The sequence below is a fragment of the Bufo gargarizans genome, chromosome 6 (assembly GCF_014858855.1).
Source record: "Bufo gargarizans isolate SCDJY-AF-19 chromosome 6, ASM1485885v1, whole genome shotgun sequence".
Taxonomy (NCBI): Eukaryota; Metazoa; Chordata; class Amphibia; order Anura; family Bufonidae; genus Bufo; species Bufo gargarizans.
The window spans coordinates 365271631-365292462 of record NC_058085.1 but is presented as its reverse complement, the minus strand read 5'-3'; the positions used below and the strand labels follow the sequence as shown (position 1 = coordinate 365292462).

The following is a 20832-nucleotide window of genomic DNA, read 5'->3' as shown; positions in this document are numbered from 1 at the left end:
CAATATAAGGTGTTACCCTTTGGCCTGCATGGCGCCCCCGCCACTTTTCAACGTCTAATGGATATTGTACTTCGTCCACATCGGTGGTACGCCTCGGCCTACCTGGACGATATTATCATTCACAGTACCGACTGGGAAAGTCACCTGCCCAAATTACAGGCGGTAGTGGACTCCCTTCGAAAGGCAGGACTAACAGCTAACCCAAAGAAATGTGCGATAAGTTAGAGGAGACTAAATACCTTGGGTATGTCATTGGGAGTGGAGTCATCAAACCCCAAGTAAACAAAATAAAGGCGATATGGAATTGGCCCCGACCTGTCACCTCTAGACAAGTAAAGTCGTTCCTGGGAATGGTGGGCTGTTATATGAGGTTTGTTCCCCATTTTGCCACTTTAGCGCCTCCGTTGACATGGCTTTTGAAGGTTCGGAAGTACGTGATAGTCCGCTGGAATGACCAGGTGGAAGAGGCTTTTTCCGCTTTGAAGTCGGCCCTGTGTGGGTCTCCGGTTTTCGTAACGCCCGACTTCAAGAGGAAGTTTGTGTTACAGACCGATGCCTCTGAAGTAGGCCTCGGAGCTGTGCTCTCTCAGGAAACCAATGGGGAGGAATATCCCGTTTTCCTGAGCTGCAAATTTGACCCCAGCCGAGACCCGGTACAGTATAGTGGAGAGAGTGCCTGGCCATCAAGTGGGCAATTGAGTCTCTCCGCTATTATCTGTTGGGCAAAGTTCCGTCTGGTGACCGACCATTCCCCTCTCAAGTGGATAAGTCAGGCCAAGAAGAGGAATGCTCGGGTCACCAGGTAGTTCTTGTCTCTACAGAACTTAAAATTCTCAGTGGAACATAGGGCAGGCAGGTTACAGGGAAATGGAGATGCCCTATCTCGGGTACACTGTCTGGCAAGTGTTCACCCCCTCAGGGTTGAACAAAAGAGGGTCCGTCATTGACGGAAGGCAAGCGCCGCAGAGATTCCTGGTCTCGGTGAGATAAGAACCGGATATTTCGTGTGTCAGCAGCAGCTAGTGCTGGCTGATACTGTTGTTTTACTTAGTGTGGCTGTAAAGCCGATCCGGGACGGTTCTTATAGGGAGCAGCCAAAGAGCAGGGTGGTTGGCTGTTCCCCACGGTCCAGGCCGGGTTTTGGGCTGGGCTATAAAAACCCAGCCAGCAGTCTCAGCTGTGTGGAATTTATCCTCCATCTGATAGTGGAGCTCTGTCAGGCTCTGCTGTGGGACCTAAATGTTTGGTACCGTGCTGGAGAGCCACACGCTGGGAATCAGGCGCCCTAAAGCCTGCTGTGGACAGCTGTAGACTGCCGTGGATAAATCAGCCTGCCAGGTGACATGTTTGTTCTGTGGACTTTGTGCTGTGTGAATTAACACCAGGACTCTGCAAAGTGTTTGTTTTCCTTTTGTGTAAATAAACACTGAACTTTTGCTTTACTACCGTGTTCTTGCCTCTGTACTGCGTCTGCTTACCCTGCCTACCAGAGCAAATCCCTACAGCTTTCAACTACTGATGCAAAACACTGACCATGTGAAGCAGGCCTTATGCTCAATTTGCATCATTTTTGGCTATTTGCATCTGAAATCAGTTTTTCAACAAGAAAAGAAGTCCTGCATGCAGTATTTGTTCAGTATTTGCATCAGTGTTTGATCAGTATGTGTAAGCCAAAAACACCAGTCGATCCAAAACAGAGATAAAATGTAATGGAAATATTTGTGTGACGAGACCAATCTCGCCACATTGCATTGGAGAAGCCTGGTTGCCCGCCTGCTTCCTTTAGCCTATGGCCCCATGTTGAAACGCTTGATTTTTTTCCCCTGCAAAGGACTTTTACTAACTTTTGAACCTCTGGTCTAATTTGCGCCATTTTTGGATATGTTTAATGTCTATGTTTTATGCAATTGCTGCACAGTTTAATATTCTTATGGCTTTTATTGTCTTTTGCTACCATGTGGTAATGAAGTTTTGCCTCTGCCCTTGTAGATAAATTAGATTACTTCCCAATTGTCTCCAGGACAGAAGACATTTTATAACACTGTGTACTCTCCTGCCTGTGATAATTACATTAACCCATTGTGTAAGGTTATTGTATCACAGGCAGAGGGGAGGATTTTGTGTGGGAGTGTGAGTGTATTGTACGGTGTTACTAGGTGTTTTACAAAACCCTGTGGATGGTACTAATGTGTATATAAGAACAATAAACCCACAGCTCTGGCTGTCCACTGCTTTACCCTCAACACAGAGCTTGGTCTCATTCTTGGGATGATTCACTGTATGCTGTTAGAGACTGATTGCTAGGAGTTTAAGCCGATTGGGTGCGTTTCCTATTCGTCTGCTAGCAGCTATTCGTGAGGTTCCGTTCGGGAGTTTGGAGCATTCCTTTGTATGCCGTAACAATTTGCATCTCTTGTTTTAAACCTGCTTCTGCTTTTGGCTTACAAATACTGATCGAATACTGATAAAATGCTGACCATATATTGACCGTGTAAAAGTGGCTTTATTAATGCTTAAAATGCAGGATCCTTTTATTTCTGATCGATCTGAAGAATAAAGAAATAAACGGTAATAGTAACACATACAACTAAGGAAAATATGGCCCCATAACAGGGTGGGGATGGGGCCAATATTATTGGCAGTAGTGGCCTCATAACAGGGTCATTAGCATTGTCTTCATCGACACCCTCCAGCTCCTCTTGCTTCCAAAAGTCAAATGTAGGTGCCACGTCTTCTGTCCCCAACTATGCATGTGGTAGCAGTTCAACAACATGCAAGTGGCAATTACACTTAACCTGCAGTGTCACTGCTGTCTCTGTATGCTTTCCCTACAGTCTCAAAAAAACTCTCCCTATGATCTCCCGGCACTGGCCCTGTCAATTTAACTAAGATGCATATATATGTGATTACTGCAGTAATACCCAAAGAGTGGCAGCAAACTACCTGTGTGTATTAAGGTGAAATTGATTGTCAAGCATCAATCGTCCGTTTAACTGCAAATGTGTCAGCAGTTCAACAAGATGCAGACGGCGATATATTATACTCCCCATTAATTATGAGGCACAGTAATTCTATATATAAACTAAGAGATTGAATGCGAATGTGTAAGCAGTTAAAAAAGATGCAGACGGCGATATATTTGACCGCCCTTCATACTGAGGCACAGTTATTCTATATATAAATTAACAGTTTAACTAGGATTGTGGCAGCAGGTGAACAAGATGCACGTGGCGATTGCACTCAACCTGCACTGTCCTTGCAATCTCTCTATGCTCTCCCTACAGTGTCTAAAAACTCTCCCTATGATCTCCCTACACTGTTCCTGAACTCTCTGTATCTAATAATCTACAATTAAAAGCTTTCTGAAACACTATAATTAGCGCATAAGCACTTGCCACATCTCTGCCTAAGCTCAGCTCATAGTGAAATGGTGGAGACCACGCGGGAGGAAACTTTTAAAAGGGCTGTGACATCACAAGGGATGGCTATCTGCTGATTAGCTAGCTGCATGACATTATGAATCATTTTAAGTTCCTAGGCTTCTCATTTTCACTTTGTAACACGTGCAGCAGCCATGTTAGAAAAAATCTGATTAGTTACCACGAAGCGCAAAGAAAATCAGCTTTGCAGCGAACTGAAATTTTCCTAAACATCAGATAGAATTCCGCTTCAGATGCTTTGTTTCGTTCAAAACCAGAAACTTACTTTAATTAGGCATACTGACAAAACCATGATTTTAGGTGCAACAATTCTAATTATAAAATCTGATTTTAGTTTTACTACATAAAACACAACAGTAAGAATGTCTATGGTCATGTGACACATGTGCAACCAATCCCATGCAGAGCATGACATGATCACGCAAATAGAATTTATCAGTTACAGGAACACAACCTAAAGGCAAACAACATGTTGTATACTGATTTACCTTACAGGATAAAAATATCCAAACCCAAGGTAACAAAAATATCAACCAAATAGGTCAAAAGAACATTCAGAACATAACCTTCAACTACAGTTTTCCTTTAATAGTTTAGAATATGTATATATTAATTAACTTTCCCTTGAGTGAGGAGGGGGTAGAGGGGTGATATCATGATAGACCTTGGGTATATAATATCTGTAGTTTATGCTCAATAATCATTCTGGATCAATTTCCACTATGAAACTCCTCCTGATCTGTGTGCTCCTCGGAGCAGTTGGTGAGTTCAGTGACTATCTTCCATGAGACATACATTGTTCACATTGATACTTTTCAGTTTTCTATAAGGAAAGTAGCTAACTTTTTCATGCATGATGTATATAACTGTATATAATATGGCTCCTTGTATTTTCTCAGCTGCTTTTGAGGATGATGATAAGATCGTAGGAGGTTACACCTGCTCTGCTTACTCCGTCCCCTACGCAGTATCTCTGAACTCCGGCTACCACTTCTGTGGAGGTACTTTGATCACCAGCCTCTGGGTGATCTCTGCTGCCCATTGCTACAAGGCGTAAGTTACCTGAATTTTGACCAAGACCGAATCATCAACGTCACATCAACTTTTGGCCTTTATCAGTTACTATTCTATATTGTGGAGCCCCCCAAAGCATTGAAAGCATTCGAAGTTTTGAAGCTAGTTTTGTTTGTAAAAATGGTTGCTAAAAAAGGGAGACAATTCATTAGACAAGTTTTGTGGGACTAAAAAAATGTATTGCCTTCAATGCTCTAAAGATTGGTAATGGCCTGGGGGTCATTACCAGAATATATCAGAAACTTATGGCCAATAATAAGAACAGATCATCAGTAGAGTTGAGCGAACACCTGGATGTTCGGGTTCGAGAAGTTCGGCCGAACATCCCGGAAATGTTCGGGTTCGGGATCCGAACCCGATCCGAACTTCGTCCCGAACCCGAACCCCATTGAAGTCAATGGGGACCCGAACTTTTCGGCACTAAAAAGGCTGTAAAACAGCCCAGGAAAGAGCTAGAGGGCTGCAAAAGGCAGCAACATGTAGGTAAATCCCCTGCAAACAAATGTGGATAGGGAAATGAATTAAAATAAAAATTAAATAAATAAAAATTAACCAAAATCAATTGGAGAGAGGTTCCATAGCAGAGAATCTGGCTTCCCGTCACCCACCACTGGAACAGTCCATTCTCAGATATTTAGGCCCCGGCACCCAGGCAGAGGAGAGAGGTCCCGTAACAGAGAATCTGTCTTCATGTCAGCAGAGAATTAGTCTGCATGTCATAGCAGAGAATGAGGCTTCACGTCAGCCACCACTGCAACAGTCCATTGGCATATATTTAGGCCCAGCACACACACAGGCAGAGGAGAGAGGTCCCGTAACAGAGAATCTGGCTTCATGTCAGCAGAGAATCAGTCTGCATGTCATAGCAGAGAATCAGGCTTCACGTCAGCCACCACTGCAACAGTCCATTGTCATAAATTTAGGCCCAGCACCCAGGCAGAGGAGAGAGGTCCCGTAACAGAGAATCTGGCTTCATGTCAGCAGAGAATCAGTCTTCATATCATAGCAGAGAATCAGGCTTCACGTCACCCACCACTGTAAGAGTCAATTTTCATAAATTTAGGCCCAGAACCCAGGCAGAGGAGAAAGGTCCCGTAACAGACAATCTGGCTTCATGTCAGCAGAGAATCAGTCTTCATATCATAGCAGAGAATCAGGCTTCACGTCACCCACCACTGTAAGAGTCAATTTTCATAAATTTAGGCCCAGAACCCAGGCAGAGGAGAAAGGTCCCGTAACAGACAATCTGGCTTCATGTCAGCAGAGAATCAGTCTTCATATCATAGCAGAGAATCAGGCTTCACGTCACCCACCACTGTAAGAGTCAATTTTCATCAATTTAGGCCCAGAACCCAGGCAGAGGAGAAAGGTCCCGTAACAGACAATCTGGCTTCATGTCAGCAGAGAATCAGTCTTCATATCATAGCAGAGAATCAGGCTTCACGTCACCCACCACTGTAAGAGTCAATTTTCATAAATTTAGGCCCAGAACCCAGGCAGAGGAGAAAGGTCCCGTAACAGACAATCTGGCTTCATGTCAGCAGAGAATCAGTCTTCATATCATAGCAGAGAATCAGGCTTCACGTCACCCACCACTGTAAGAGTCAATTTTCATAAATTTAGGCCCAGAACCCAGGCAGAGGAGAAAGGTCCCGTAACAGACAATCTGGCTTCATGTCAGCAGAGAATCAGTCTTCATATCATAGCAGAGAATCAGGCTTCACGTCACCCACCACTGTAAGAGTCAATTTTCATAAATTTAGGCCCAGAACCCAGGCAGAGGAGAAAGGTCCCGTAACAGACAATCTGGCTTCATGTCAGCAGAGAATCAGTCTTCATATCATAGCAGAGAATCAGGCTTCACGTCACCCACCACTGTAAGAGTCAATTTTCATAAATTTAGGCCCAGAACCCAGGTAGAGGAGAAAGGTCCCGTAACAGACAATCTGGCTTCATGACAGCAGAGAATCAGTCTGCATGTCATAGCAGAGAATCAGGCTTCACGTCAGCCACCACTGCAACAGTCCATTGTCATAAATTTAGGCCCAGCACCCAGGCAGAGGAGAGAGGTCCCGTAACAGAGGATCTGGCTTCATGTCAGCAGAGAATCAGTCTGCATGTCATAGCAGAGAATGAGGCTTCACGTCAGCCACCACTGCAACAGTCCATTGGCATATATTTAGGCCCAGCACACACACAGGCAGAGGAGAGAGGTCCCGTAACAGACAATCTGGCTTCATGTCAGCAGAGAATTAGTCTGCATGTCATAGCAGAGAATGAGGCTTCACGTCACCCACCACTGCAACAGTCCATTGGCATATATTCAGGCCCAGCACCCAGGCAGAGGAGAGAGGTCCCGTAACAGAGGATCTGGCTTCATGTCAGCAGAGAATCAGTCTGCATGTCATAGCAGAGAATGAGGCTTCACGTCAGCCACCACTGCAACAGTCCATTGTCATAAATTTAGGCCCAGCACCCAGGCAGAGGAGAGAGGTCCCGTAAAAGAGGATCTGGCTTCATGTCAGCAGAGAATCAGTCTGCATGTCATAGCAGAGAATCAGGCTTCACGTCAGCCACCACTGCAACAGTCCATTGTCATAAATTTAGGCCCAGCACCCAGGCAGAGGAGAGAGGTCCCGTAAAAGAGGATCTGGCTTCATGTCAGCAGAGAATCAGTCTGCATGTCATAGCAGAGAATCAGGCTTCACGTCAGCCACCACTGCAACAGTCCATTGTCATAAATTTAGGCCCAGCACCCAGGCAGAGGAGAGAGGTCCCGTAACAGAGGATCTGGCTTCATGTCAGCAGAGAATCAGTCTGCATGTCATAGCAGAGAATCAGGCTTCACGTCAGCCACCACTGCAACAGTCCATTGTCATAAATTTAGGCCCAGCACCCAGGCAGAGGAGAGAGGTCCCGTAACAGACAATCTGGCTTCATGTCAGCAGAGAATTAGTCTGCATGTCATAGCAGAGAATCAGGCTTCATGTCAGCCACCACTGCAACAGTCCATTGGCATATATTTAGGCCTAGCACACAGGCAGAGGAGAGGTTCATTCAACTTTGGGTAGCATCGCAATATAATGGTAAAATGAAAATAAAAATAGGATTGAATGAGGAAGTGCCCTGGAGTCCAATAATATATGGTTATGGGGAGGTAGTTAATGTCTAATCTGGACAAGGGACGGACAGGTCCTGTGGGATCCATGCCTGGTTCATTTTTATGAACGTCAGCTTGTCCACATTGGCTGTAGACAGGCGGCTGCGTTTGTCTGTAATGACGCCCCCTGCCGTGCTGAATACACGTTCAGACAAAACGCTGGCTGCCGGGCAGGCCAGCACCTCCAAGGCATAAAAGGCTAGCTCTGGCCACGTGGACAATTTAGAGACCCAGAAGTTGAATGGGGCCGAACCATCAGTCAGTACGTGGAGGGGTGTGCACACGTACTGTTCCACCATGTTAGTGAAATGTTGCCTCCTGCTAACACGTTGCGTATCAGGTGGTGGTGCAGTTAGCTGTGGCGTGTTGACAAAAGTTTTCCACATCTCTGCCATGCTAACCCTGCCCTCAGAGGAGCTGGCCGTGACACAGCTGCCTTGGCGACCTCTTGCTCCTCCTCTGCCTTGGCCTTGGGCTTCCACTTGTTCCCCTGTGACATTTGGGAATGCTCTCAGTAGCGCGTCTACCAACGTGCGCTTGTACTCGCGCATCTTCCTATCACGCTCCAGTGCAGGAAGTAAGGTGGGCACATTGTCTTTGTAGCGTGGATCCAGCAGGGTGGCAACCCAGTAGTCCGCACAGGTTAAAATGTGGGCAACTCTGCTGTCGTTGCGCAGGCACTGCAGCATGTAGTCGCTCATGTGTGCCAGGCTGCCCAGGGATAAGGACAAGCTGTCCTCTGTGGGAGGCGTATCGTCATCGTCCTGCCTTTCCCCCCAGCCACGCACCAGTGATGGACCCGAGCTGCGTTGGGTGCCACCCCGCTGTGACCATGCTTCATCCTCATCCTCCTCCACCTCCTCCTCATCCTCGTCCTCCTCGTCCTCCAGTAGTGGGCCCTGGCTGGCCACATTTGTACCTGGCCTCTGCTGTTGCCAAAAACCTCCCTCTGAGTCACTTCGAAGAGACTGGCCTGAAAGTGCTAAAAATGACCCCTCTTCCTCCTCCTCCTCCTCCTCCTCCTCCTGGGCCACCTCCTCTTCCATCATCGCCCTAAGTGTTTTCTCAAGGAGACATAGAAGTGGTATTGTAACGCTGATAACGGTGTCATCGCCACTGGCCATGTTGGTGGAGTACTCGAAACAGCGCAACAGGGCACACAGGTCTCGCATGGAGGCCCAGTCATTGGTGGTGAAGTGGTGCTGTTCTGTAGTGCGACTGACCCGTGCGTGCTGCAGCTGAAACTCCACTATGGCCTGCTGCTGCTCGCACAGTCTGTCCAGCATGTGCAAGGTGGAGTTCCACCTGGTGGGCACGTCGCATATGAGGCGGTGAGCGGGAAGGCCGAAGTTACGCTGTAGCGCAGACAGGCGAGCAGCGGCAGGATGTGAACGCCGGAAGCGCGAACAGACGGCCCGCACTTTATGCAGCAGCTCTGACATGTCGGGGTAGTTGTGAATGAACTTCTGCACCACCAAATTCAGCACATGCGCCAAGCAAGGGATGTGCGTCAAATTGGCTAGTCCCAGAGCTGCAACGAGATTTCGCCCATTATCACACACCACCAGGCCGGGCTTGAGGCTCACCGGCAGCAACCACTCGTCGGTCTGTTGTTCTATACCCCGCCACAACTCCTGTGCGGTGTGGGGCCTGTCCCCCAAACATATGAGTTTCAGAATGGCCTGCTGACGTTTACCCCGGGCTGTGCTGAAGTTGGTGGTGAAGGTGTGTGGCTGACTGGATGAGCAGGTGGAAGAAGAGGAGGAGGAAGCCGAGAAGGAGGAGGTGGCAACAGGAGGCAAAGAATGTTGCCCTGCGATCCTTGGCGGCGGAAGGACGTGCGCCAAACAGCTCTCCGCCTGGGGCCCAGCTGCCACTACATTTACCCAGTGTGCAGTTAGGGAGATATAGCGTCCCTGGCCGTGCTTACTGGTCCACGTATCTGTGGTTAGGTGGACCTTGCCACAGATGGCGTTGCGCAGTGCACACTTGATTTTATGGGATACTTGGTTGTGCAGGGAAGGCACGGCTCTCTTGGAGAAGTAGTGCCGGCTGGGAACAACATACTGTGGGACAGCAAGCGACATGAGCTGTTTGAAGCTGTCTGTGTCCACCAGCCTAAATGACAGCATTTCATAGGCCAGTAGTTTAGAAATGCTGGCATTCAGGGCCAGGGATCGAGGGTGGCTAGGTGGGAATTTACGCTTTCTATCAAATGTTTGTGAGATGGAGAGCTGAACGCTGGCGTGTGACATGGTTGAGACGCTTGGTGACGGAGGTGGTGGTGGTGGTGTTGGTGGTACATCCCCTGTTTGCTGGGCGGCAGGTGCCAACGTTCCTCCAGAGGCGGAGGAAGAGGCCGAGGCGGCAGCAGCAGAATAGGCCGAGGCGGCAGCAGCAGAATAGGTAGCAGGGGGAGCCTGAGTGACTTCCTTGGTTTTAAGGTGTTTACTCCACTGCAGTTCATGCTTTGCATGCAGGTGCCTGGTCATGCAGGTTGTGCTCAGGTTCAGAACGTTAATGCCTCGCTTCAGGCTCTGATGGCACAGCGTGCAAACCACTCGGGTCTTGTCGTCAGCACATTGTTTGAAGAAGTGCCATGCCAGGGAACTCCTTGAAGCTGCCTTTGGGGTGCTCGGTCCCAGATGGCGGCGGTCAGTAGCAGGCGGAGTCTCTTGGCGGCGGGTGTTCTGCTTTTGCCCACTGCTCCCTCTTTTGCTACGCTGTTGGCTCGGTCTCACCACTGCCTCTTCCTCCGAACTGTGAAAGTCAGTGGCACGACCTTCATTCCATGTGGGGTCTAGGACCTCATCGTCCCCTGCATCGTCTTCCACCCAGTCTTGATCCCTGACCTCCTGTTCAGTCTGCACACTGCAGAAAGACGCAGCAGTTGGCACCTGTGTTTCGTCATCATCAGAGACATACTGAGGTGGTATTCCCATGTCCTCATCATCAGGAAACATAAGTGGTTGTGCGTCAGTGCATTCTATGTCTTTCACCGCTGGGGAAGGGCTAGGTGGATGCCCTTGGGAAACCCTGCCAGCGGAGTCTTCAAACAGCATAAGAGACTGCTGCATAACTTGAGGCTGAGACAGTTTCCCTGGTATGCATGGGGGTGATGTGACAGACTGATGGGGTTGGTTTTCAGGCGCCATCTGTGCGCTTTCTGCAGAAGACTGGGTGGGAGATAATGTGAACGTGCTGGATCCACTGTCGGCCACCCAATTGACTAATGCCTGTACCTGCTCAGGCCTTACCATCCTTAGAACGGCATTGGGCCCCACCATATATCGCTGTAAATTCTGGCGGCTACTGGGACCTGAGGTAGTTGGTACACTAGGACGTGTGGATGTGGCAGAACGGCCACGTCCTCTCCCAGCACCAGAGGGTCCACTAACACCACCACGACCATATCCACGTCCGCGTCCCTTACTAGATGTTTTTCTCATTGTTATGGTTCACCACAACAACAAATATATTATTTGGCCCAATGTATTGTATTCAAATTCAGCGGGATATAAATTTGAGGCCTAGTATTTAGGCGCTGGGTGACCGGTATGGATTTAGTGACAGAATTAGACTTGGAAATGCACAGAAGCGTGTGTGTGAAGTTATTCTGAATGACCCTATGTGCACCTTCAATATTATATACCCTTTTAGGGATAGATTTCAAATAGCTCTGATATAGCAGAAACCACTAAATTATGAAATTGCTAAATTGGGAATTGTACTTCAACCCAGAACAAAAAATGTGCTTTGACGGACACTAAATATCTTGCCCAGCAACAACAGTACAGCGGTGGGTAACGAGAGATTTAGAGGGATTTAAATTTGAGGCCTAGTATTTAGGCGCTGGGTCACCGGTATGGATTTAGTGACAGAATTAGACTTGGAAATGCACAGAAGCGTGTGTGTGAAGTTATTCTGAATGACCCTATGTGCACCTTCAATATTATATACCCTTTTAGGGATAGATTTCAAATAGCTCTGATATAGCAGAAACCACTAAATTATGAAATTGCTAAATTGGGAATTGTACTTCAACCCAGAACAAAAAATGTGCTTTGACGGACACTAAATATCTTGCCCAGCAACAACAGTACAGCGGTGGGTAACGAGAGATTTAGAGGGATTTAAATTTGAGGCCTAGTATTTAGGCGCTGGGTCACCGGTATGGATTTAGTGACAGAATTAGACTTGGAAATGCACAGAAGCGTGTGTGTGAAGTTATTCTGAATGACCCAATGTGCACCTTCAATATTATATACCCTTTTAGGGATAGATTTCAAATAGCTCTGATATAGCAGAAACCACTAAATTATGAAATTGCTAAATTGGGAATTGTACTTCAACCCAGAACAAAAAATGTGCTTTGACGGACACTAAATATCTTGCCCAGCAACAACAGTACAGTGGTGGGTAACGAGAGATTTAGAGGGATTTAAATTTGAGGCCTAGTATTTAGGCGCTGGGTGACAGGTATGGGTTTAGTGACAGAATTAGACTTGGAAATACACAGTAGCGGGTGTGTGTGAAGTTATTCTGAATGACCCAATGTGCACCTTCAATATTATATACCCTTTTTGGGATAGATTTCAAATAGCTCTGATATAGCAGGAACCACTAAATTATGAAATTGCTAAATTGGGAATTGTATTTCAACCCAGAACAAGAAATGTGCTTGAACGGACACTAAATAACTCGCCCAGCTACAGCACTAGGGACAGATTTAGCTGGATATAAATTTGAGGCCTAGTATTTAGGCGCTGGGTGACCGGTATGGATTTAGTGACAGAATTAGACTGGGATATGGCCAAAAAATAAACAGACTATTGCTGGTTAAATGCACTTGGTGTGACAGCTTCACCCTGATGTAGGCTTTAGCCAAAAAACAACCACACCATTGAGGGTTAAATGCACTTGGTGACAGGCGCAGCTTGCCCCTGATTTTGTATATGGCCAAAAAATGAACAGACTATTGCTGGTTAAATGCACTTGGTGTGACAGCTTCACCCTGATGTAGGCTTTAGCCAAAAAACAACCACACCATTGAGGGTTAAATGCACTTGGTGACAGGCGCAGCTTGCCCCTGATTTTGTATATGGCCAAAAAATGAACAGACTATTGCTGGTTAAATGCACTTGGTGTCACAGCTTCACCCTGATGTAGGCTTTAGCCAAAAAACAACCACACCATTGAGGGTTAAATGCACTTGGTGACAGGCGCAGCTTGCCCCTGATTTTGTATATGGCCAAAAAATGAACAGACTATTGCTGGTTAAATGCACTTGGTGTGACAGCTTCACCCTGATGTAGGCTTTAGCCAAAAAACAACCACACCATTGAGGGTTAAATGCACTTGGTCGCAGCTTGTGCTGGCGCACCACAAGACACAAAATGGCCGCCGATCACCCCAGAAAAATGAGACTGACAAACGGTCTGTGCAGCCTAAAAACAGTGAGCAATTGAGGATCAGCAGCTCAATGATCCACAGCTGCAGATCGATCAGTTAATCAAGTCCTTTGGAGGAGTTAATCTGCCTAATCTCGCCCTACTGTCGCAGCCGCAACCTCTCCCTACGCTAATCAGAGCAGAGTGACGGGCGGCGCTATGTGACTCCAGCTTAAATAGAGGCTGGGTCACATGGTGCTCTGGCCAATCACAGCCATGCCAATAGTAGGCATGGCTGTGATGGCCTCTTGGGGCAAGTAGTATGACGCTTGTTGATTGGCTGCTTTGCAGCCTTTCAAAAAGCGCCAAGAAAGCGTCACAAAAGCGCGAAGAAAGCGACGAACACCGAACCCGAACCCGGACTTTTACGAAAATGTCCGGGTTCGGGTCCGTGTCACGGACACCCCAAAATTCGGTACGAACCCGAACTATACAGTTCGAGTTCGCTCATCCCTAATCATCAGTATTTTAGCAATAAAAACATTTTATCTGAAAGAAGGAAAAATCTGGCACAGTGAAAGTAAATTTGTTTGTACCCGTTTTCTATAATTTTGCCAATTTATAAAATACAAAGATTTTCATATTAGTTACAAGGTGCTGATAGGACACAAATGAATTACCAATATATGAATATAAAGTCCTGACACCATTTTTTTTAAAACTTTTTTGTTTTTAGAAATTAGAGGATTCCGTACTAATTAAAAAACTGTTAGTGTTAAGGACAAGGTTAATTCTGGCCTCCTATCCTAGCAGCTCTTACAGGGACCTGCCATTAGGTTTTTAAGAGTAAACTTCATACACAACTATGCCATCAGCACTAAGGATAAAGCTAAATCATCACACGTGGATAAGATTTCAGAATCTTCTTGCTCTTCTAGCCTAATTTCACATTTTGATTCTTCAAAATGTTGATTCATAGGAAAAGAGTCTCATTTATAGTAAATAGAGTCTACTAACTATATTCTATAAATTGCTTATATAAAGAAAAAAATCCAGAACAATGAAAAACAAAAGTCTGGAGACACAAATACATAGTGATTCATCTAATTATCACCATTATATATTAGACCGATGGATATACTGTATGTGTGACATTAGCTGCCCCATGTTCAACCATTAAAAAATAACTTAATAAAATTATTGGATTTCCATTTTTTCCTCACCAAACATCTAAAGAAACAGGGCATTTACTTGGGTGAAGATAAATTGCTATGCCATTCACAGTGTATGGACAACTATGGTGCTGTTTCTGAAAGAAAGCACAAATATTTACCCAAAAACACTACTGTATTTTAAAATATTTATGAAATGATTTTGGTATTACAAATGGATTTGTCTAATTTTTGCAGGAGCATGCAGGTCAGACTGGGAGAACACAACATCTTTTCCAGTGAAGGCACCGAACAGTTCATCAACTCCGCCAGAGTCATCAGACATGGAAGCTACAACTCCAGAACCCTGGACAACGACATCATGTTGATCAAGTTGGCCTCTCCCGCCACCCTCAACTCTTACGTCAAGACTGTTGGTCTGCCCGGTGGCTGCGCTGCTTCTGGAACCAGCTGTCTGATCTCTGGATGGGGCAACACCCTCAGCAGTGGAAGTAAGTCAAGTACTGCCAATAATGTTACTGGAACGGCAAGTAAAAATGAGTAGTGGTTATTGACACAATGTAAGATGGAGTTTACTCAGAGGTGGGAATTACTGACACCAAATGAGCTGAAGTTTCTTCAAAGGTGGAGTTTGCTGATGAGGAGTGAATTCATTTTAAGACAAATCTAATACATTTTGAAAACACAAAATGCAATCGCACACTGCAACCAGCACTCTGCCCTGCCTTTATGCTAGATGTTGAATAAGGCATTGGTGTACATTTTGGCCAAAGCGTAATAAGCCACTCACCACGTCAAGGTCGCCTTCATGAGTGGTCCCTAACACTAGTTCCTACCTTTTTATGGGCCATGACAGCTACATAAAGTCCAGGGAGCACAGGTACAGCATGCACGCCAAGCACACTCAAGCACACCTGTCCAGTTAATCTGCCCCCTGGAGGCTGGTTTTAAAGTCAGTATAAAACTGAGTCTGCTTATATAGCACCTACCAGTAGCCATTAGGCTCCAGGAGAAGTATATAGTGGGCTCAGCATGCATGTTGGTACTTGCATCCCTGGATCCGATGAAAGCTGTAATGGCACCGGACGGGGTTAAAAGCAGAGTGTGCTTGGCGTGCATGCTGTACCTGCGCTCCCTGGACTTTGTGTGGCTGTCATGGCCCATAAAAGGTAGGAACTAGTGTTAGGTACCACTCATGAAGGCGACCTTGACGTGGTGAGTGGCTTTTTACGCTTTGGCCAAAATGTACACCAATGCCTTATTCAACATCCAGCATAGAGGCAGGGCAGAGTGTTGGTTGCAGTGTGCGATTGCATTTTGTGTTTTTACGTTTGTATCTGTATTTCGCCATAGCAAGCTGCACCTGCTAGGGGTTGTGCGGGCTGAATCTTCCATACTAATACATTTTGAATTTACTTAAATTAGTAAAACATTAAACATTTTCTAGGACCTCTATGATTGCTTGGTGTAGAAATTGCTGAAAGGATGTTTCTTTAGAATTGTTTATGTATTTATACAATAGGTCTCATAATATATCAGAGCCAATGTACAGTAAATCTTTTAATATTTTTCATATATAAAGCTTCAGTGGATCATTGTACACAGCTGACAAAATTATGTGTAGCAAATAGTAACAAAACCATGATTAATGTATATTATAGGTGTGGAACAATATGTGTCATATAGATATGAACCACAAACTGCTATGGTGTAGAAACAATACTGTCACACGGAGTATAAAGCTTAAAAGGGTTTTCCCAGATTTTAAAACTGATGATCTATCCGTCATTAGTCAACAGTATCTAATCGTTGTGGGCCTGACATCAGAAATCCGCTGTTTGAGAAGGCACTGATGCTTGCAATAGCACCGCGGCCTTCTAACAGCTTCGTCATTGGTCACATGGCCTAAGCTCAGCGCAGCCCCATTAATGCACTGAGATGCAATATCAAGCATAGTTTCTATACAATGGACGGCACTGGGCTTGGTGAGCAGAGAGAAGGCTTTGGCTCTTATGTGAGAGCCGGCAACTTCTCCAAGAGTTGATCATCAGGGGAATCCGAGTGTTAAATTCACTCCTATCAAATACTAATGAGTAGTGACCCATCAGTGTGATAGTTTATCAGTTCAAAAAATCCACAAAACCCCTCAAAGTCAAAGAAAATGTGCAAACACTGTGAATGATCATTTTATGTTTCTTTCTACATACAATATGCTGAAAATGTATATTCACTTACCTTTAGCAAACATGCCCAGCCTCCTGCAGTGCCTGAACGCCCCCATCATGACTGCCGCCCAGTGTAGCAGCGCCTACCCAGGAGAGATCACCACCAACATGATCTGTGTTGGATACATGGAAGGAGGCCAGGATTCCTGCCAGGTAAATGGATCTTCTTTGTCTCATAATTTTCAGATCTGTGACTGTAGAATGTGGATCAAAAGCCCGTTATTCCCATTTCATGAAGACGACCTATCATGACAATGTGTTTATATAAATGTATCATAACAAAATCAAAACATGTTTCTCTAAATTATGCAATTTAGCAATATTGTGAGGATTGCAGATGCTTAAAAGGATGCTATAGACCAGGGTTAGGCTTGAAGGGCAAACATTTCTTTCTCTCCAATTGTATTAATGCAAAAATAGAAAACAGTTCAATGACAAAATCCTGCTCTGGCATTAATGTGTAACCACATTGTTTCCCTCTTTAGAAAAATTGCTATGGACATCACAGAGGCTCATTGAAAATGTCACTGTATTTGTAGATGCCATATTTGAGAGACACTATTTGAGGGAGCAGAAGTGTAGCTATATTGAGAACAGGTCACACTCGGGACATGCTGAAAGATGGTCAAAGATCCTTGTGCCATATTAGAAAGACACAACTGTTATAAATGTTACATGAATGTCCCAAGAGCCCCAACTTACATCTCTGGGAAGGAAACTTCTGTAGTCGCATCTCAGAATATACAGTAGCTACAGATTATTCATTACCTCCAGTTGATTCAAAGTCTAACATTTTGTCTCTATATTTTCTCAGGGTGACTCTGGTGGACCCGTGGTCTGCAATGGACAGCTCCAAGGTATTGTTTCTTGGGGATATGGCTGTGCCCTCAGGAACTATCCTGGTGTCTACACCAAGGTCTGCAACTACAACTCCTGGATCTCCAGCACCATGGCTGCCAACTAATCTTTCTCTGTGTTTCTTGTCATTTGTTGCTCTGTTACTGGATACTAACACCTATCATATTAACAGTAAGCTTTCTAAAATAATTAAAAAAATAGAAATAATAAAATCTTATTTTTTGGGGGGGATTCATCAGCTTCAATCATCATTAAAAAAAATGTCCAGCAACTTATCATGATTAGGGTTGAGCGAACCCGAACTGTAAAGTTCGTGTTCGTACTGAACTTTAGGATTTTTAAACCCCGAACAAAAGCGCTCTTTTGGCGCTTTTTGAAAGGCTGCAGAGCAGCCAATCAACAAGCGTTTAACTCTGTGCCCTTAGAAGCCATCACAGCCATGCCTACTAATGGCATGGCTGTGATTGGCCAGTGCAGCATGTCACGCAGCCTCTATATAAGCTGGAGTCACGTAGCGCTGCACGTCACTCTGCTGTTACTAGTGTAGGGAGAGGATGCTGCTGGTGATTTCAGGAAGAGAATAGGAGAGAATCTTTGTTAGGAACTGGAATCTAACTCGGCGATCGACATACATTTAGCTGTTTGGGTGCAGGGCACAATCTTTTTACCTTGCCCAGAAAAAAACAAACTTTCATTTATCTGTTATTTATGTGGGCGGTGGCGGCCATTTTATGCAAGCTCAGTGCACCAGCACTGCATCTCAGCTTTTGTGACATTTAAAGGGATTCTGTCACCTCCCCTAAGCCAAAAAACGATTTTAAAGCAGCCATGAAGCACAGCTTACCTGGATTAGGCTGTGCTCTTTTATCTTGCAATCCGTCCAGCAGTTACTGCAAAAAACGACTTTTATTCATATGCAAATGTGTCCTGAAGGTGCCCAGAGGGGCGTTTTGTTCCTCTTAGAGAGCCCAGTACCGCCCCTCTTACAGTGCCCAGCCCAGCCTGCCACAGCCTCTCCTCCCTCTCCTCCCCCTCCCTCACGCCGAACGAACTCTCTCGCACAGGCGCAGTACCCACTGAGGGCTGCGCCTGTGCGATCAGCAGGAGACTGAGGGCAGGAGCTTCATCCTCGTCACTGGGCATGCGCCGAGCCCAGTGACGTCCGATGCTCGCTCTTCCCTCAGTCAGCAGGGAAGAGCGAGCATCGGACGTCACTGGGCTCGGCGCATGCCCAGTGACGAGGATGAAGCTCCTGCCCTCAGTCTCCTGCTGATCGCACAGGCGCAGCCCTCAGTGGGTACTGCGCCTGTGCGAAAGTTCGTTCGGCGTGAGAGAGGGGGGAGGAGAGGCTGTGGCAGGCTGGGGGCGGTTAGACAGTGCAAGGAAGGCGGGCTGGGCACTGTAAGAGGGGCGGTACTGGGCTCTCTAAGAAGAACAAAACGCCCCTCTGGGCACCTTCAAGACACATTTGCATATGAATAAAAGTCGTTTTTTGCAGTAACTGCTGGACGGATTGCAAGATAAAAGAGCACAGCCTAATCCAGGTAAGCTGTGCTGCATAGCTGCTTTAAAATCGTTTTTTGGCTTAGGGGAGGTGACAGAATCCCTTTAAATTTAAGCTTGAAAAACTTCACTAATATTCTGGTTTAAAAAAATCACCTTTTTTTGGCAATATACAACATCTGGTGCATTTGCAGGATTAGTCAGTGTGCAATTTAAGCTAGAAATACAGCCATCATTTTCTGGGTTTTTAAAAACACCCTATTTGGCAAAATCCACTATTTTACAGCGCTTGCAGCACCAGCACGTGTGAAATTCAAGGTTATATACAGCTTTCATATTCAGTAAGTAAAAAAACACTTTTTTTGGCAATCTACAACATTTTGATTAGTCAGTGTGCAATTTAAGCTAGAAATACAGCCATAATTTTGTGGGTTTTTAAAAAAAACTTTTTTTGCCAAAATCCACTATTTTACAGATCTGCACGTGTGAAATTCAAGTTTCATATATACAGCTAGGATTGAGCGAACCCAAACTGTAAAGGGGTTTGATTCTGGCATTTGAAATACATCTATTTTGTGCAAAGAAATATTTAATTTAGGCCTACACTGGTCCAGGCCGTGTGAGATACACCCTTTACATACAAGGGTTTGATTCAGGCATTTGAAATACAGCCATTTTGGGCAAAAAATCTTTAATTGAGGCCTAGTCTGGTTCAGGCCGTGTGAGATACACCCTTTACATACTGTTGTTCTATTCTACTATTAAACACCCATTTAGGTCAAGATTAGGGATGAGCAAACCCGAACTGTATAGTTCGGGTTAGTACCGAATTTTGGGGTATACGTGACACGGACCCGAACATTTTCGTAAAAGTTTGGTGTTCGGTGCTTTTTGAAAGGCTGCAAAGCAGCCAATCAACAAGCGTCATACTACTTGCCCCAAGAGGCCATCACAGCCATGCCTACTATTGGCATGGCTGTGATTGGCCAGTGCAGCATGTGACCCAGCCTCTATTTAAGCTGGAGTCACGTAGCGCCGCACGTCACTCTGCTCTGATCAGTGAAGGGAGAGGATGCAGCTGCTGCTGTTAGGGCGAGATTAGGCAGGGATTTACTCAGCAAAAACACTTAGTGAAGTGATCGATCTACAGCTGTGAATCATTCAACCTCTATTTAATTGCTCACTGTTTTTAGGCTGCCCAGAGCGTTTTTCTGTCACTTTTTTCTGGGGTGATTGGCGGCCATTTTGTGTCTTGTGGTGCGCCAGCACAAGCTGCCACCAAGTCCATTTAACCATCAATAGTGTGTTTTGTTTTTTTTGTTTTTTTTTTGCTATAGCCTACATCAGGGGCTTGGCTGTGCTTGCTATTTTATTGAGGGGTGAAATACAATTGCCAAAATAGCAGTACCCTAAATCTGGTGTTTCAGCTGTGGCTAGCCAATTGTAATACTGTCTGCTGTCTGGCAAAGAATATATTTTTGTTCTGGGTTGAAATACAATTCCCAACTTAGCAATTCCCTAAATCAGTGGTTTCTGCAGTATCAGGCCAAGTTTAAATCTATCCTTAAAAGGGTATATTAGATTGAAGGTGCTGATAGGGTCATCCTCAATAACTTCACATGCTACCGTGCATTTCCAAGTCTAATTCTGTCCGTAAACGTATACCTGTCATCCAGCGCCTAAATAATAGGCCTACAATTTATATTCAGCTAAGGGTCCATTCACACGTCCGTTTTTTCTTTCCTGATCTGTTCCGTTTTTTCAGGAACAGATCAGGACCAGATCTGGACCCATTCATTTTCAATGGGTCCTGGAAAAAATCGGACAACACAATGTGTGCTGTCCGTTTCCGTTGTTCCGTTCCGCATGTCCGTTTAAATATAAAACATGTCCTATTCTTGTCCTGAAAAATCGGATCCTGGTACAATACAAAGTCAATGGATCCGCAAAAAACGGATGACATTCGGATGTCATTCCGTATGTCATCCGTTTTTTGCGGATTCCGTTCCT

The 20832-nt window shown here is 45.4% G+C and overlaps 1 protein-coding gene across 1 annotated transcript; it reads left to right on the top strand.

Moving 5' to 3' along the window:
- Nucleotides 1-4317: 4317 nt before the first annotated feature.
- Nucleotides 4318-17431, top strand: LOC122942233 (trypsin-like). Its single transcript, XM_044299737.1, has 4 exons — nt 4318-4493; nt 14474-14727; nt 16478-16614; nt 17276-17431. Exons 1-4 carry the CDS (start codon nt 4318-4320, stop codon nt 17423-17425), a joined length of 717 nt encoding a protein of 238 aa, XP_044155672.1. The 3' UTR covers nt 17426-17431.
- The last annotated feature ends 3401 nt before the right edge of the window (nt 17432-20832 follow it).

Excerpts from the sequence above, each read along its gene's own strand:
- LOC122942233 (XM_044299737.1), top strand. The coding sequence starts at position 4,318 with ATGGCTCCTTGTATTTTCTCAGCTGCTTTTGAGGATGATGATAAGATC. Across the intron at positions 14,728-16,477 it reads CAACACCCTCAGCAGTGGAA|CAAACATGCCCAGCCTCCTG; the intron begins GTAAGTCAAGTA and ends ACTTACCTTTAG. Across the intron at positions 16,615-17,275 it reads GAGGCCAGGATTCCTGCCAG|GGTGACTCTGGTGGACCCGT; the intron begins GTAAATGGATCT and ends ATATTTTCTCAG.